The following is an 18,004-nucleotide window of genomic DNA, read 5'->3' as shown; positions in this document are numbered from 1 at the left end:
TGGATTATGTTTTTCAGTCCATTTTTCTCTCTACTAGTTTGAAAGATTTACTTTATGTTTCTATTTTTATAAAAGAAGCACTAACTTGTATTAGTTAGCTTAATGTAATTTAATAACACTAACTCCAAACACTCTCATCCCGATCTATGTGTTCTGTTATCCAGTACTTTAATTCTATCCTTTTTGGGGACTAGGGGCTGGTGAGTCATTTTTTTTTTTTTTTAACTTTTCACTTTGAACTAATTTTAGACTAACAGAAAGGTTGCAAGAATAGTACACAAATTTCCCTTCATTTAGATTCCCTAATACAGTTTAACATTTTACCACATTTGCTTGTATCATGTTCTTTATCTCTCACTCTTTCACACACATATCCACATACATTATTTTTTCAGAACGTTTTGAGAGTAAGTTGCAAACATAATAACCTTTCAGTACTAAATATTTCAGTGTGCATTTCCTAAAAACCAAAGACATTATCTTACATAACTATGGTATAATGAACAAAATCAGAAAATTAGCAATGGTACAACCCTATTTTCTATCCTCCAGATCTAATTCAATTCTGTTGATTGACTTAATAATGTCCTCTATGGAAACACACACACACACACACACACACACACACACACACACACACCATTTCTATGGTCCAGGATCCAATCTAGGTTCATGCATTGAATTTAGTTATCATGATTCATTAGTCTCTTTTAATCTGAACGTTTCTTCACTTTTTTTTGTCATTTGTGACTGACATTTTTTAAACCTCCCTCAATTTGAGTCTGTAGGATTTTGCCTCATACTTAGATCTGGGTCATGCCTTTTAGTAGGAATACCAGAGAAGTGATGTTGCACTCTCCTCAGTGCGCCATATCAGAAGTTATGGGATGTTGACCGGTCCCATTACTGGTCATGTCAATTGTGGTCACTTGGTTAAGGGAATGTCCACCAGATTTCTCAACTCGAAAGACACTTTTCCCTTTGTAACTAATAAGTATTTTGTGAGGAGTTCTATCTTTTGCAGCCCAATACATTATTCATTATTATTACTGGTTTAATTAATCAACTTTTATCTACATTTGCCTATACTTTATTAGTTTATTGATTCATCCTTTCTTCTCACATTTTAGATCTTCTACCTGGGATCATGTTCCTTTGGCCTAAACAATGTCCTCTAATATTTCCTTTAGTGAGGGCCTATTGGTGACAAATTCTCACAAGTTTTATTTGTCTGAAAACACTTCTAGTTTTCCCTCATCTTAGAAAGATATTTTTACTGGATATACAATCTTAAGTTAATAGCTATTTACTCTAGGACACTGAAGATGGTAGTCCACTGTTTTCTGGGTCATACTGTTAAAGTTGGGAAGTGAGCTATCAGTTTAATTGCTATTTCTTCAAGATTAATACAGAGGGTGCCAAAAAAATGTATACACATTTTAAGAAAGGAAAAAACTGTATTAAAATTGTAATACTCTATATATACCGATAACAAAAGAAGAATACAAATCATGTGTGTACATTTTTGTGGCACCTCTGGTATATGTTAGTGCTCTGCCTTAAGATTTTCTCTTTGCCTTTGCTATCATTATGGCGTGCCTTGGGTGGATTTCTTTTTATTTATTCTAACTGGGATGTTTTGGAACTTTCCAAATCTGTGGTTTAGTGTCATTTCGCAAGTTCTGAAATTTGTTAGTAATTATTTCTTCAAACATGTCTGCCTCATCCTCTTTTTTTTTCTCTGTTAGGAATTCTCATTAGATTAAAATTATTTTAATTAAAATCTATTGTTTTAAGTGCTCCATCTCTGGGTCCTACCTTGCCTTTTGGATAATTTCTTCACATTTATCTTCTAGCTCATCAGTTCTCTCCTCAGTTGTGTCAAATCTGGATCAAAATTAATCTCTTTTGACATCCTTAGCAGGTTTGATTCTGCTATTCTGTTGTTTTACCTAGCTCTTTCTATTTTGTTTCATCATGAGATTTGTATTTTTTTTTTACTGTAAGCCAATATTTCTTGTAACTTGTATCATGGGATTCAATTGAGGACTGGATTGAAGGTGGGTCCTCAAAAGTAAATCTGCATTTGCTTCTGTCAGGCATCTAGGACCCTACAAATCCAGGACCAATTTAAGTTAAGTTTTCTGTATGGAGCTTTCTAGGACCACCCAGGAACTCTGAAATCAGGATGGGAGTATGTGTGAGGGTCAGTTCACTGCTATCAATTTTCAGGAAACTATTTTTTCCTCCTCTACTTAGCACCAAGGCTGGAGCTGAATTAACTTTCCCTTGTACTCTTGGAATGGATGGTGGGAAAATGTATTACTAGTTCCTCAGTTAGGGTCTCAGCTTTAGGCAGGGGTTCCCCTATTTATTACACATTTATGTAAGTCCTAGGCTTCGTCTTTTGCCTTTTGCAACCCACTTAGCTACGAAAACCAAAGCTCAAGGTCACTGGGTTCAGCAAATGCCCTCAAAATGAGTCTTAGCTTCAGGATTGTGCTTCGTTTTCTGAGTTCCTATTTTCACCTCGTTGTTTTTGGCCTTTGCGGAGTTCTTGTGTATTTATTTAAAAAATATTTTTTCAGTACAATTTGTTCAGCATGAAAGTCAATCAGAGCACCTAGTCCAAAACTCTGAAGCTCAATCAGAGCACCAGGAGACTTTCATTTTACACATGAGGAAACTAAGGTTCAGAGAAGCTAAGCAACTCACCAAACACATAGAGCAGGTAAACAACAGAGTTGGGATTGAACCCAGACAGAGATACTGAAACATATATTTCAAAACAAAAGTCAAATTTATCCAAATTTAAGTTACACACGTTAATTTACATTTTATTTGCTAATTTCATCTCAGGTATCTGAAGAGTGTAACATAAATCTCAAGATTGTCTTCTATTACAATCTTTGAGGAAACAGAACTGAAAACTAATTAATTATATTAAAACTTACTCCAGTTTGATAAAGTTAAAAGATAGCTAATAAATGTGTGCGTGTGTGTGTTATCTTTGATGGAGTAATCAGCAAACACTGCAAATCACAAATGCCCAACCAGGACGATCAGGACTGTCAGGTTTGTTACAGTTTAAACAAATGTTTCCACATATGGAATTGGGTTTTAATTCTCAGTATGCAGTTATCACTAGGTGTAAATCAAAGTGAAGACACCCTATCCCACAGCCATCTAGTCCCTTTTCCCAGGAGTAACCACTGCTAACAGTTTCTTCAATAGCTTTTAAACCATATTACATTTCCACAGCTGGAGACATAAATAAAGTTATCAGTTCTTGGTACTGGTGCCAAATGAACCCTTCTCTCCAGACTCACCAATCCCACTTTTACATCTCATATTTCCTATTTCTGTTTATATAGATCAGACACGTATCCAAGTTCAAGTCTCCTCCTCCCATAATACACACACACACACACACACACACACACACACACACAAAATCATTGTGTACCAGGGATTAGAATCCATATTTCATTATTTTCAGTTCAAGATTTTACTTCGGATAATACATCTTTCAGATAATTATCTCTCTGATAATGTTAATAGAGAGACTTCAAATATATTTCTTCCATAAAGAAATCAACAAAACTAAAACACAAATCAACTGTCATCACACTAAGCTTGTTCTGAACTTACAGGTATTGTGCAGCTGTCTGAATCTCGAGACGTAAATCCAACATTGCCTAAGTGAAGGATGCCAGCAAGTATTCGGAAAATTCCCATCTGATAAGATTCACTAATTCCTGCAACAAGAGTAAATGGGCAAGTGATTAATTTTGAAATAGGAACTAAACAATTATTGCAGGCAATTTTAAGCCTATTTTTCACTGTTGAATATTGCCAGATGTTGTGCACATTATAACGTGTCATAGTTAACAGTACTTAACAGGGTTGAGAGCCTGGGCTGTGGAGTGAGACAGACTCGGGCTCAAGGCCTGGCTCTGCTCCCGACCTGCCATCTCATGGAGGCAGGTAACTTCACCCTACTATGCTTCCACTTTCTCATTTGAGACCGGGAATGACTGTTACTACCTCAAAGGGTGTTTATGAACATTAAATGAGAAAGTGCATGTAGTATATTTAACACGCTATATGATACATGGGAAGGGCTAAACAAATCAGCATTGTCATACACCAGATTTAAATATTTTATTAATGTGATTTGCTTTTGTATTTATCTCCTCTCCAAATGCAAGTTGCAGCCAAATAAAGCTGTTTTAAGTCGGATTACTTAATTACTTCTTTTAACTACAGACCAAATATAAGTCAAAGGGACCGTAAAATCAGTGTTCAGGCTGGTGTTGTAACCCACGCTGATGAGTGAGTCCAAATGCAGCATGAAGCCGGACCTGAAGGATGAGGCAGGATAAGGAAGCTGGACAGCTCTTGGCTTTTTATCAGCTCTGGCTTCATTTTTAAATAAGGTAGGAATTTCCAGAATATTAGATACACTTATATGCAAGTAAAAATAATAATATTATTTCCAAATATGTAATCAGATACAGCATAATTGAGCACTGATCTTTTTTCCCCTTATTTTATTTTTTTATATTAGTTTCAGGGGTACAAAACACCATGATTAGACATTCACACACCTCACAAAGTGATCACCCCCCCCCCCACCAACATCATATGTAGCTGTTACCGTACCACTGACTACATTCCCTGTGAGTACTGATCTTATAATGAATGTTTTTGCCATTTACTGCATTATGGCTTTTTCAAATTTATAATTTTCTGTTTATAACCAGATTTAGGCCTAGAAGTAAAACAGTGTTTTCCAAATTGAATATGTATATGAATCACCAGTGGATCTTGTTCAGATGCAGACTCTGATTCAGTAGGTCTGAGGTAGGGTCTGATTATGAATTTTTGCTGTACAGTGGTCCTGGACCATACTTTGATTAGTGATGCTTTTAAGTTAAACTAACTCACTGCAGGGTAATCGTCAAAATACGATTTTAGGTTTATTCATATTCTGAGGTTTTTAAAGACATAATTCACCAGTAAAGTTGTACACTGCAGCTCTAAAGGTTAATTTATTTATACGTAGACCTAATATTTTTAAATACCAGAAACAAGACAGTGACATCTGAGCCATGTCAAAAACAGAATAAACTACATTAATACATTGTTTTGTCACCCAGCCTGCTCAGCCATATAAAAATACCCAAAACAAAAGACCCCACAAAATGTTAGTTTGCACAGAAACCCATTTAACTATGGGTTTCAGATTTTGAAAAAAACTTAAGCAAAGTTAATTAGTCCTGCCTCCCTTGATGCCCTGAATGTGTGTTTTAAGTAATTTTATTGAGGGATAATTTGCATTCCTCATAATTCACCTGTTTTAAGTAAGCAATTCAATGATGTTTAGTAAACTTACAAAGTTGTGCAACCATCACCACAATCTAATTTTAGAACAGTTCCCACCACCCCAAAAAGGAACCTCATGCCCATTTGCTGTCAAATGTGTTTTATAAGGAATGTGAAATCTCTCAACAATACTCACCACTTTAATACCAAGCTAAGCAAATATTCCAAACAAAGATTGCTAGAATCAAAACGCTATCGTTCATAAGAGTTCAAGACTAAAATTACATTACCTAGCAGAGTGCAGGCCTGCCTGGTGTGTGTCATCTCCTTGGCATCGTCGATTCCTTCAATCACAGGGCTGCCACCTTGCTTTGTATAATGAAAGTTATTTGCATTTCCTGCAATTAAGAAAAAAAGATTTGTAGTCTGTGAAAAAGACTTGACTTCTACCCTTATGTCTACTCGGAATTAGGGGCAGTGATAGTACAATTACGTGTATTGAGTTCCATTGCCTATGTTTTCAGTTATGTTTTAATGCAAAACTCAAAATTAACTAACGAAGGGAAATGTTTGGAGTTTACTTATCTTAACTGATGAGATGAATAGTCCTTTCCTAAATACGTTTTATTCCAATCTACATGCTTCAAAAACTTTATTACCTTCATCAAAAACCTCACAGTTCTCTATCACATAAACTCCTTTAATTTTTTTTAATTTTAATCAAGGCAAATTTCAAACATACACAAAGGTAGAGAGACCAGTATAATGAGCCCCTATGTACTCGGCATTCATTGTAAACAAGTATCTACTCAAGACCAATCCTGTTCTGTTTATACAGCCACTAACACCTTCCCCAACCCATGGGTTTATCTTGAAGCCAATTGCAGACCTCTTAAGTCATCCATAAATATTTCAGTATGAAATAATCTCCTTTTCAACAAGTAAGCTTATGAACTCAGAAATTAACAGAAAACAATACCAGTGCAATAAATCTAATGCCATATTCATACCTAATCGCAGCATTTTAAATTCAGGTAACTTTGCTGAGGCACAAAGCTGATAGAAGATATGATAGTTTCTCTCTTCTTCTGCCTTTGAAATAAGAAGAGTTTTCAATTACAGCATTTTCTTCTAAAACTCAGAATATGCAATCATAAAATAAAATTTTAATATTTAATTATCTCGCTGCAATAAATTGTCCTTTCCCAAATTTTCTAATACATATGTCTCATTACTCAACCTTATGATTTATTAGCCATGTACATATGTGTGAGTCTGTATCTGTTGGTCACATTCAACATAAAATATCTGATAGCAATGCTTTTTGAAAGAGTGAACAGTTTGATACATGGCATTGTCATAAGAGAACGTTACCTTTGGGGGAAGCTAAAACCATTTTTTTGGAATACTCAGTATTTTCTCACAGTACCTCTTAGATTCACAGTCTTTTTAACACTCTGAATAAAAAAGAATATCCTGTTTTTCCCATATTTTATTTTTATTTTTTTAAATTGTATTGGGGAATATTGGGGAACAGTGTGTTTCTCCAAGTCACTGTCTTTCAATCTAGTTGTGGTGGGCACAGCTCAGCTCAGCTCCAAGTTCAGTTGCCATTTTCAACCTTTAGTTGCAGGGGGCACAGCCCACCATCCCGTGCGGGAATTGAACCAGCAACCTTGTTGTTGAGCACTCGCGCTCTAACCAACTGAGCCATCCTGTTTTTGCCATATTTCAGACGGGACCATCTACTATGGTTGTTTCAAGAAACCCACGAATGCACTATGTCTTCTACATCATTTTAGTTTATATATTTTAATATCAATAAAAATATTTTGTAAAATAAGAAATAAATCATGCACAATTCTAAGATCATTTCTTATTATTGCCTGTCAGTCTTTTCCCACATATACACTTTAAAAATACAGTTCTAACAATATTATAATAATATTCATGCAAAACTGAATCCTTGTACTCTATTATCATAACCTTATCATGTCCTTGAATTCTGTAGTGTACTCAGTTGACTAAACAACACTGCAAGTAAGCCCAAGGTCAGGTTTGATGCTCAAAGGGGTCTGATGTCTGGTAAAGAAAACCTATTACAGGAACATAAGATACCGAACAAATTAACAATGTACCAATAATCATAAGCATGATTAAGCAAGAGATCAGGGAGTTCAGCTCACAGACAACTGGGTCTACCAGAAATGCTCTGGTCGTCTTTGTACATGGACAACAGCAATAATGTTCTGTCTGATTATTTTGACATTCGAAATTCCTCAACATTATACAGCCCTGGGGACTGGGGAACAGCTAGAATTGCTTCAATATCTCTAGATAAGACAGGATTAGGCCTCAATGTTTTGTCTTAAGCACTACTAACCTCTGGTCACCATACCCACTGACCCTTTCATTGTTAACCTACCTATCAATCAAATCTGTACCATTTAAACCCAGTCTTCTCTTAGATTTACATATTTCCCCCATTCTTTCTTTTGGCTACTAAACATTTTCTTTAAAAAACCTATACAGGGATGGCCAGTTGGCTCAGTTGGTTAGAGCGCAGTGCTCTTAACACCAAGGTCGCCGGTTCGATTCCCACACGGACCAGTGAGCTGCACCCTCCACAACAAGATTGAAAACCATGACTTGACTTGAAGCTGATGGGCCCTGGGGAAACACACTGTTCACCAATATTTCCCAATAAAAACAAAAACAAAAACAAAAAACTATACAAGTATATATCTGTACATATTAACATAGCTCTGTATGTACCTACATTATTAAAAACCTTTTTTTATTTTTCAATTACAGTTCACATACAATATTATATTATCTTCAGGTGTACAACATAGTGATTAGACATTTATATAACTTAAAAAATGATCACCCCGATAAATCTAGTACCCATCTGACAGTATACATAATTATTATAGTATCATTGACTATATTCATTATGCTATACTTAACTTTCCCATGACTATTTTGTAACCACCAATTTGTACTTCTTAATCCCTTCACCTTTTCCACCCATAATGGAGGAGGGTGACTATTGCTTTACTATACAAATCAAGTATTATACTTTAGGTGGCCACAAATCAGGCACATCTCCAAAGTCAAAGCCAGGATAGTTGCAGGCTGATGAAACTCATGGCTCTCAGTATGTCCCAGAGCAGAAATGTGACTGAAATCCTGCACACAGATTTGAGTGTGCTCTTTGACAGTAGTTCACAACTGGGTTGTGAAGATTTTTTCATCCTTATTATTCTATTTAAACATATAATAATGTCATATTCTAAGAGAGGAGAAGAAGGAAGAAAAGAGCACAGGATAATTTCATTTTTCTTGAACTGAGTTCAAACTGTAACTTATTGAAGGCATAAACCAATGTCTTTCCTATCAATTGGGAAATATGAGCAACAAGACTAAACTAATAGCACCTCTTCTTACCTAAGTTTTTCTTACAAGCATTCTTAGGAAAAGTCAAAACCATTAAACCTAAATCAGGGCTCCGCCCCAAAGACTGTCTAATAGGTATTCCTCTGTCTCTAACAGGCATCATTTTACATGTTTCAGTTCAATGTGGTTTGTAGTAATATTGTCATAATATGCTCAAGAGTACCTGGAAATAAAATACATACCAGCAAGCATGAACTCTGGAATTATATGGCAATCTAACACATGTATATATGTGCACATGCCCAGCTTACCTGGAACACCACTCGGGATTTCTCTAAAAGATAAGTTCTCATATTGGCACCAATGATTCGATATCTCTTATCAAAACCAATCTCGATATACTTCCCAAAACGGCTACTATTATCATTCCTGGTTGTCTTAGCATTTCCAATTGACTAAGAAGCAAAGGGAAAAAATAAGATTTTAGAAGTGCAATTCATGACATATCACTTACAGGGCTGGTTCACGGAGAGAAAGGATGGTATAGGACACAACCCTTTAAAATGTATTCTTTTAAGAACAACACCAATTTTGCCCCTGCAGACACAAGTGTATGTTTTACTCACTGCACAACCATGCAAATATATACTAATAGTTCATATCTGCCTTATTATGCTCACACAAATTAGTTTCATAAATAGTACACCTGAACCAGCAGCTGGGTGGTTTCATAGACCATTTGGGGTATCTGAACACACTCATTCATGCCAGCAAAGAAAGAGACTGGATGGGACTGGGAGCTGCCAAGGCACAAGCCCTCTGAGTTAAACAACAGGGTTTTGATTTCTTAAAAAACTTGGTCTGTTTTACGTAAATAAGCTGGGTAAGACACATTAATATTCTCCTGAAAAGGTTGCTTTGGTATTCAAGATCTCTTTAACCAGAAGTTTCTATCATCTTATCCTGTGACAACAAAGGGCCAGTTGGACTACTTATTTGTGAAGTATTAGCAATTATCCACTCAATTCAAAGCCATTTTCCGAAACCAGAGACATTATAATTTGGCTTTGGATTTTGATAGCTGTATCAAACTTGTAAAACATCTGTTATAGAATGCAGAGAATATAGCTCAGCTAAATTTTTTATATAATCTTAAAATGGCATATGTACTGCTTTCTGATTCAAATAACATGCTTTTATACATTTTTCTTCCAAGGCAAAGCAAAAAACATGGTGTAGTTAGAAAAGCAAGTGTTCACATAATGCATATATTAAATGTTTAGTATGCTAAATTTCATAAGATTAGTATCTTTCACTCGTGCAAAACCATAGCAAATAGAAAGATGTAAAAATGTTTTGAAGTGTTACAAAAGCAACAACATAAGTGATTAAAAGAGCAACACAGGCACAAAAGTCAACACACTAGGTTCTCTGATCCATCAAATAAAATGTATTTTCACTCTCTGAAATACAGAGCAGGTAGTATCCCATTTTGTTTTGGCAATGAGAACACTGCTATATTTCAGATTAACATGTTAAATGGAAAGAATGACTGCAAGCTATCTTTCCAGCAAAATAACAGTGTGATCTATTTGTGGCCTAAGGTAATTTAACAATACAGATGTTTACTCATAGTCCTCTTCTTGACACTACAAAAAGCACAGCAAAAAGTCTCGACATAGTCCCATTATTTTGTTTAGAAAAGGAAATTAATGATAAATACAGAATTTTCTTTCAGCACAATATATTCTGTCAAAGAGCAGATGAAGGGTTTCATACAGTAGCACTGGCTGCAGCAGTAATAGTTACTGGGTGCTTACCAGCCACTGTCCTAAGCACTTTTAGCAACGAAGCAAGTTGGCAGGAAGGGTGAGCCACCACTTCTCCTCCTTCCCTGACTCGTATCCCACTTTCCATATGTCATCCTTCCCCCATCTACTCAGAGTGGGAGTCAGAGCAGCCAACCTGCCAAAATAACACTACACTCTGTGAGAAGAGGCAGTGAGTAGGCAAAGGTTGAAACAGACCCCTTTGTCTTTGTGTAAAAGGTACTTAAACGTAGAGCAATGGCAGAAGAAGCAAGTGAAATAGAAATCTAAAGGGTATCAGACCAGGCCCTATTACTAACTTGCCATCATTTAATCCTCTGAGGAGCCTTAGTTTTCCCAAGTGTAACCGACTAGGATAAATGAGCTCTAGGGTCCTTTTTAAAAATAAAATGATGGGATTCTAATCCTTGAACCTGATATGGAAAGAAGGTCCTATATATAAAGTAATATAAACTATCTCCTGTCATTCCCCCTAATTGCTTCATCTGCCTTATAAGTACTGTATTTACAACAGCCTTAATGCTATTTTCATTTGAATCAGCAAGAAATTGCTAAAGGAAAGAAGTTTTGTGGTCTTAATTTTACTATTGATTTCAGTGAAACATTGAGTTACTCTTCTTTACTAAATGGAGATGAAAATCTTCAACGACGGTTACTGAAGATGAAAATAAACTATTAAGACCCAGTGTGCCCCAAGAATCCTCCCTGCCCCCATCTTAGGATAAAAATTTCCAGGAGAAAAGGGAGAAAAAGAAAACAAGGTAAAAAAGAGCAAAAAGAATAACTTCTCTGTACACCATTTGTATTTTGCAAAAGCAGCCCATGCCGAGGATGAGGAGTTTGCTTTTTAAAGGATAATGTGCAAATCCCAGTAGGCAGGGGGCTGGGAGGTTGATCAGGCAAGATGCTCCAATGAGGAGTTATCCTTGAGGAGTTTCAGCAGATCACTGGAGACCTGGACTTGCCTTTCTTGACTTCGCAGTAAAGGGCTCTGATACAGAAGCACAGTCTTGAGGTAGGCTTAAAGCTAAAAATGTTCTATTTTACCTACTTTTTTTCCTGTACATTTTAATCTTTCAAATTGGGATGTTGTCATTTGTAGTTGTTGAAAATTAGTTCTCTCTTTACCAAATTTCCTTACTTCAAATTGTTATAAAGAAACTAAACAATAATATAGAGGGAAGTAGCTAGACATAACTGAAGACTTTATCTCTTTTTGTTCACCCTAGCAAACTGGGTACATTTCTTACAACTACATATTTAAAAGTAGTATCTGTGACCATTCCAAATTTTTAATATCATTCTTAACTAACACAACTCAAGTCTGTGTTGTAGAAAAACCACTGCAGCTATTTTTCAAAAGAGAACATCCAAGGTCATGAAATATTTCATTCAACTTGACATATTCTAGAAGGTTCCTTCCAGACTTGTGTGATCCAGGCCTAGAAAAGATGGGGTTCCCTGATGCCATCACAATCAAGACTTTGGGATATTCTAACATTAGGGTCTATGAACGGCCTAAACTATTGCCAAATGTCAAGAATTCATTGTCATGACCAAAATAATGGTAGGAAGCAAATCCCTGCTGCTTTCTAATCCAAAACCTAAAACCAGCTCTACAGACTGTATTTCCTTAATATTAACACCAGTGGTATTCACCACTGTATCTGTAGCTTAAATTCTTCAAAATCTTAATAGTTGCTTATAATCTTTACTACTCTCTTTTGGCACAAATATCTGTTTCCTCCTGTCCGTGCTATTTCAGAAAACTTTTCCAGTTCTCTTTCCATAGAGCACCCCGCCCAGGAGGCCTCTTAACTTCCCCAGAGTATCTTGTCCTCTCAACCCCAAGAACAGAAGTCCTGCTGCTCTAGAAGCAGCCATGCAGACAAGGGGAAACAGCATTCTGTTCTGAAGTGTCACACACAGCACTGCAAACCAGGCACAATTACCTCTGGATTGATTATTGCAAAAACCACTTGTACCACAGGTGCATCGGGCCAATTTTAAACTCCATCTGTGTTTGGGTGACAAATAAGGCTTGACAAAGGAGAAAAACAGGAATAAAAAATGCTGAATTGAATTTTTAATAAGAAAGGTTTGTTTCTCCATTTAATGAGGCTTACTTTTCCCATTTAATGGGACTGCTTACAAAAATGTAACTTTCCTAAAATCATATTAGACAAATAATTCTCCAGTTACAAATCCTAAAATACTCAAATTCTCACACAAATAAGTCCATTCTCTTTGGCATAAGCATTTCTACTTTGCATACATATTCTGCTTTTGAAACAGACTTTCATAGTTTTCCCTTTCCTCAAGAATTTATAGTTATTGAATTTCTTTTTCTAACCTAAAACTGTGAGATATGCTTGACAGAAACAAGAAGAAAAATGTTTATAAAATCATAATGTAAGTTTATAGTTCAAATCTGGAAAAAAAATGAAAACTTTATAGCTAAACAGGTTGGACTAAATATAGAAAATGAAATGTGGGTAAAGGAATAATGAACCTCTTTCACGCTTAACATAGTGAATCCTGTGTTTTGGAAAGAGCTTGAATAAGAACTCAGGATTGGGAAAAAATGAGTAATTTACACTTCTAGTACAAGGAGCAATAGATCTGAGTCAATTAACTAGAAGAAAGAAACTTTAGAAAATGAAGTACCACTACCAGCTACTTGGAGGCAAAAATTCAACGGTAGGTTAAAAAAGCACGATTCTGAAATGAAGTAGACTCTTTTATAGTTGAACTTTACTCAAAATGTCTACCTTGGTGAATTTTCACTTTTCCTATGTCTCTTACTAACACGTGGAAAAGTACTTCCCTACTTTTAGTGCATGGGAGATCCCAGACTTCCTGACATGTGCTGTATCAGTCATTTTTTTTTTAACCTGTTTCTTAAGCAGAGAATACAGTCGGAAGGCCAAGTCTGCTGCTGTCTTACCTCCATGATGGGGTTGGACGCCAGGACCTTTTCCTCAACATTGGCTTCACTGGCAGAACCACTCACAGTGGCAAAGTATCGCATGGCATACTTAGCCGAGACTGTTTTTCCTGCCCCAGACTCTCCGCTTACAATGATGGACTGATTTCGTTCATCTCTGTAAAACAAAGAAGAGTAGCTGACAATACTGCCCACTTCTCAATGTGATTAACATTATTTCCTCCGTGTTCTCATCAATGAGCCATGGTGAATTTCTGCTGGTTCATATAGGCGGCAATGTGGGAAGGAACTTAAGAATGATATTTCCTGATAAAAATAACTACTTATAAACTAACAATGAACAGAGAGGGAGAAGAAGATATCAACCATTAAATTAGAAAGCATTACATCTAAGGATAAATCTATAACAGAGGATCTCTGAATGTTTTGTGTATTCACGTCTCAAACATATTATTTTATTCCTAGAGGATTATTTTGGTACATTACAGTACTGTTGTCAATCACCTCAGAAAAGAAAAGAGCCACAGCAAAGGAATTTGAAAGAAAATTCTATTTACTTAAAATTACAAATTGTCTATTAGCTAACAGTCCATTAAATCGTGTTTCCCACAAGCTCTGTCTTCTACTACAGTATCCTCACTACCAGAGAAGAAATGGTTCATTTGTTGACTGATTTGTTCAAATACGTCAGAACTCAAAGGCTATCACTATTACATCTTTAGTTCATTCACACAATGACTCAAACTCTAAGTTATGAACTTGCTCATAAGACTGTTATTTCTTTGAGAATAAGGACCTATGTCATCTTTAATATCCAGCACCTACTCCAGAGCCTGGCACATCACAAATGCTTAATAAATGTGTATTGACTATAAGGAAATAGAACTTCAATGAGCAACGTAGCCTAGGAATCAATCTCTCTGCTTTGGCTATGATTTCTATTAGGACATAAGCAGGAAATGTCCACTTCCTGAGATGAAACCAGCAGCTAGCTTTAATTCGTCAAAATAACTGACCAAGTACATAATGGGGGTATCATTTGCGCCCTTCATTTACAAAGAGACAAGATTACGTCAAAGGTTTTAATGGAACTATCCTATAAGGCCACAAGATGGGGAGGTTATTCCACTACAGAAGAAGATCTTTTAATCTTTTAAAAGAGATTTATTTATCCAACAAATACACATGCCAAACATTGTGCTAAATTGAATACTAGAGACGCAAGTTACATAAACCATGATTTGCATCCTCAAGTGGTTGGTGGTCCAGTAGGAAAGATAAACTAGTATTTCAAGGTCTTAATATATATGATGGGGCACTGAGAGGATGAGAGGTAATGGGGAAGACTCCCCGGGGATGAGCAAGGTCTGGAAAGAGGAGTAGGAAAAAGCAAGCAAGGGATGAGAAAGTTAGGAGGGAACATTCCAGTGAACAGAGATAACACAAACGAAGGCTCAGATACGTGAGAAGTTAGGAAAAAGGAGATAATTCACTTTGGGTGGAACATGGAATAATGACAGACGAGGCTGCAAAGTTAGCAAGAACTGAATCATAAAGTCTTATATGAGATGTTAAGGAATTTGAAGTTTACCTAAAGGTCATTGAGCGTCATAATAGGGTTTTAAACAGAAAATAACACAACCCAGTTTGTAAAATCACTCTGGCTGCAATGTGGAGTACGGGTGCCAGGGGGTCCAGATGTAAAATTATGACAGTCTGAACAGAAGTTGTGGTGGGCGTGACTCAGAGAGGCAGGTGGGTTTAAGAAATACAAAAGTAGTAGGAATCAACAGTACTTGGTAATGAATTTCCAAAGTAGGAATTTAGGGCTTTTCTAAGGAAAAGATTCTGTTTTCTTTGAGAAAATGAGGCTCACTGCCTTATTTTCCAGACTTTGAAAAATACAGTGGGAGTACTCAGGGCAGACCTGATAAGAACATTCACATCCCTCTGACACGGCCCTGTAACAGCCTGTTCCTGTCACTCTGACTCCCAAATGGTGGGTAAATTCAAGAGGACCTTGGTGACACACTAAGGCATGTCTAATTCTTATACTACAAGCTTGCACATAATCCCAGTTTTATGAAATTTCCTTGAACCTCATACTCACCATCTCATTTCCTTTCTATTTGAATTTCTAAACTATACTGGATACTCCCATTGCCTCTTTGATTCATGGCTGATTTCAAGATAAATCACTCTAGTAAAACAGTTCTCATTATGGTGCCAATCTCCTTTTTTTCAGTCATTTAAAAAGTCCTAAGAATTTCTTTTTCGATACTTTAATCAAGGGACAGTACCAGCAGTCTTCAGATTACCTTCTACAATATGGTTAGAAAATGATCTCTTCCTAATTCCTGTGTGATCAGTTCTGTCACTACACCCTGTGTGACAGCTAACTTGACAAAAGCCTCCCAGCACTTCTAATGGCAGACTAGGTGAGGAGGCTGCCACTAATCTGATGAAAAGGAAATATTAATAGGAACTGCTATCCTAACCTGTACGGCCTTTGAAAAGTTATTTCAAGTCTTAATGACAAAGTTTTGTATCAAAAAAATCTAAAAACTCATATAAGCCCTTTCATATAAAACTTCATATAAAAATTCATAAAAGCCCTTTCCTGTAATCCAGGCAAGAAGAAAAATATTAAAGGCAATAAGATCAAGATTATTCAAATGAATAACAGAGATTTGTACAAATACCTACATGCACACACTGATGTCAAGCGCATGCCAGATACATTTTCTTTTCCACAATTTAGGCTCCTATATCCATATAATGAGTAGTTTTTAAATGTTTTTAAGGGACATTACTGTTTCTTATATTTTCCTCACTTTTGGCAGAGAGAATTCCCTTTTATCCAAGCTTACTAGAGCATTCCAATATATAAATAAGTACCACTCTTGCATTACATAAACTTCTCTGAATCCAGGTTCCAGTCCTAGCTCCGTCATTTACCAGCTTCATGGCTCTGAGTAATTGCATGGACTCTTTGGGTCACAGTTTTCTCACCATTCAGATTACATGGCTTCTAAAGTCCCCCTCAAAAGCTAAAGTACTATGAGCTAAAAGTCAAAATAAGTCTACAGTGGAGTTTTCACATGTTGGATGGGCCATAGCCTGTACTCTAAACCAGGGTAAACTCTTGGGACAACTGGACCAGGCCAGGCCAACGGATACTTAGGTGGTCTCGAATGGCTGTATGTGAGATGGAGAATTTCTTCTCTGAAGGATCCCTGAGTCAGAGATGGCCAAAACCAACAAAGGGCTACAAAGAGAAAAACGTAAAATAATCCATTGACCTGCTTTTAAATTAAGAACAGGAATCAGAAATCTTTATAATAAGTATAATAAAGTCTTTAAAATGTCTTTGAGTTCTATGTGGCCATAGGAAGAAATGCCAAAAAGACAGGACAAAAGCAGAGACAGACAAAGTTAGGAGCCAAGCAGAGTCACAGAAGGGAGAAAGGTAATACAAAATGAAGAGATACAAAGGGAAATACGATAGAGATGGGGAGAAAACAGACAGACACCTCAGGGATAAAACATTTATGGTTCCAAGGTAAATATCAGAATCTACCCTCTTCTATTCATTTGAACTGTGGCTTTTAGATTACTATGTACATGTAAATAATAATTTATTATTCTTTGAAATTCTGATTGGCTGATCAGCCACTGTTCATAATATTTCAGGGGTTTGTGTCCTTACATTGCAAGAACCTTCTTTGTACTTTTGGAATGTAGATATCGCTTCAAGGGCCTGATAAAACCAAGTTAAGGAATAGAGATTCTCCACTCCTCATCAAGGACAGATCAATCTAGAACATCCGAGTGATGCATAAACCAAAGATTTATGATTTCTGGCCTGGCTTGTCGCCCCAAGGGCCTCTACGATGATTGTAAGTAGCCTGGGTACCGGATGTCCTGGAGTGGAGGCGAGCTCTTCTGACCTGTCTCAGTCAATGGTGGCCTCACAGGCTCCTATGTGAGCTATAAACCCCACCTAAAAATACATTCATTCATTCATTCATTCATTCATTCATTCATTCATTCAACAAATGTAATAAGTAGTCACAATGTGCCAAGCACTTTATGAAGATAAAGACTTTAGGGTCATAGCTTACTGAGGGAAAGTGAAAAGTGCACAGTTAAAATACAGTAGAGTAAAACAAAAAACAAAAAAACGTAGAGTAAATGCTAGAAAAGCGGACTATCCAGGATACTATGAAAGCATTGAGGAAGTGTATGGAATTACTGGGAAATGTGAGGAGGGGAAGTCAGGAAATGCTTTCTAGAGAAGGTGATGCCTGAATTGACTCTTATGTAGTGATTAGGAGAAACCAGATTGTGTGGGAAAAGGGAAATGAAATTAAATATGTAAAAGCACTGGAAACCCCAGGAAAAAAGTTATTTAAGGATAGACTACCTACTCTGGATGATCAAAGAGATTTTACGCTTTATTCTATCTCTCTTCTATGGTCTTCAGTATCTATATCTATTT

General features: G+C 36.4%; 1 protein-coding gene across 1 annotated transcript in view; it reads right to left on the bottom strand.

Annotated features, from left to right (window-relative positions):
* The window catches only part of MYO5A (myosin VA), a 159,624-nt gene that overhangs the window by 78,682 nt on the left and 62,938 nt on the right, over positions 1–18,004 (bottom strand). The window contains exons 5-9 of the mRNA XM_074327734.1: positions 13,504–13,660; positions 9,039–9,182; positions 6,339–6,420; positions 5,619–5,726; positions 3,652–3,758 (exon numbers count right to left, since the gene is read on the bottom strand). Of these exons, the coding sequence (XP_074183835.1) occupies positions 3,652–3,758; positions 5,619–5,726; positions 6,339–6,420; positions 9,039–9,182; positions 13,504–13,660 (598 nt within the window). The remainder of the gene's footprint in view (positions 1–3,651; positions 3,759–5,618; positions 5,727–6,338; positions 6,421–9,038; positions 9,183–13,503; positions 13,661–18,004) is intronic.

Source organism: Rhinolophus sinicus, linkage group LG03 (genome assembly GCF_036562045.2).
Source record: "Rhinolophus sinicus isolate RSC01 linkage group LG03, ASM3656204v1, whole genome shotgun sequence".
Classification (NCBI taxonomy): Eukaryota; Metazoa; Chordata; class Mammalia; order Chiroptera; family Rhinolophidae; genus Rhinolophus; species Rhinolophus sinicus.
This window is presented reverse-complemented; position numbering and strand designations above follow the sequence as displayed.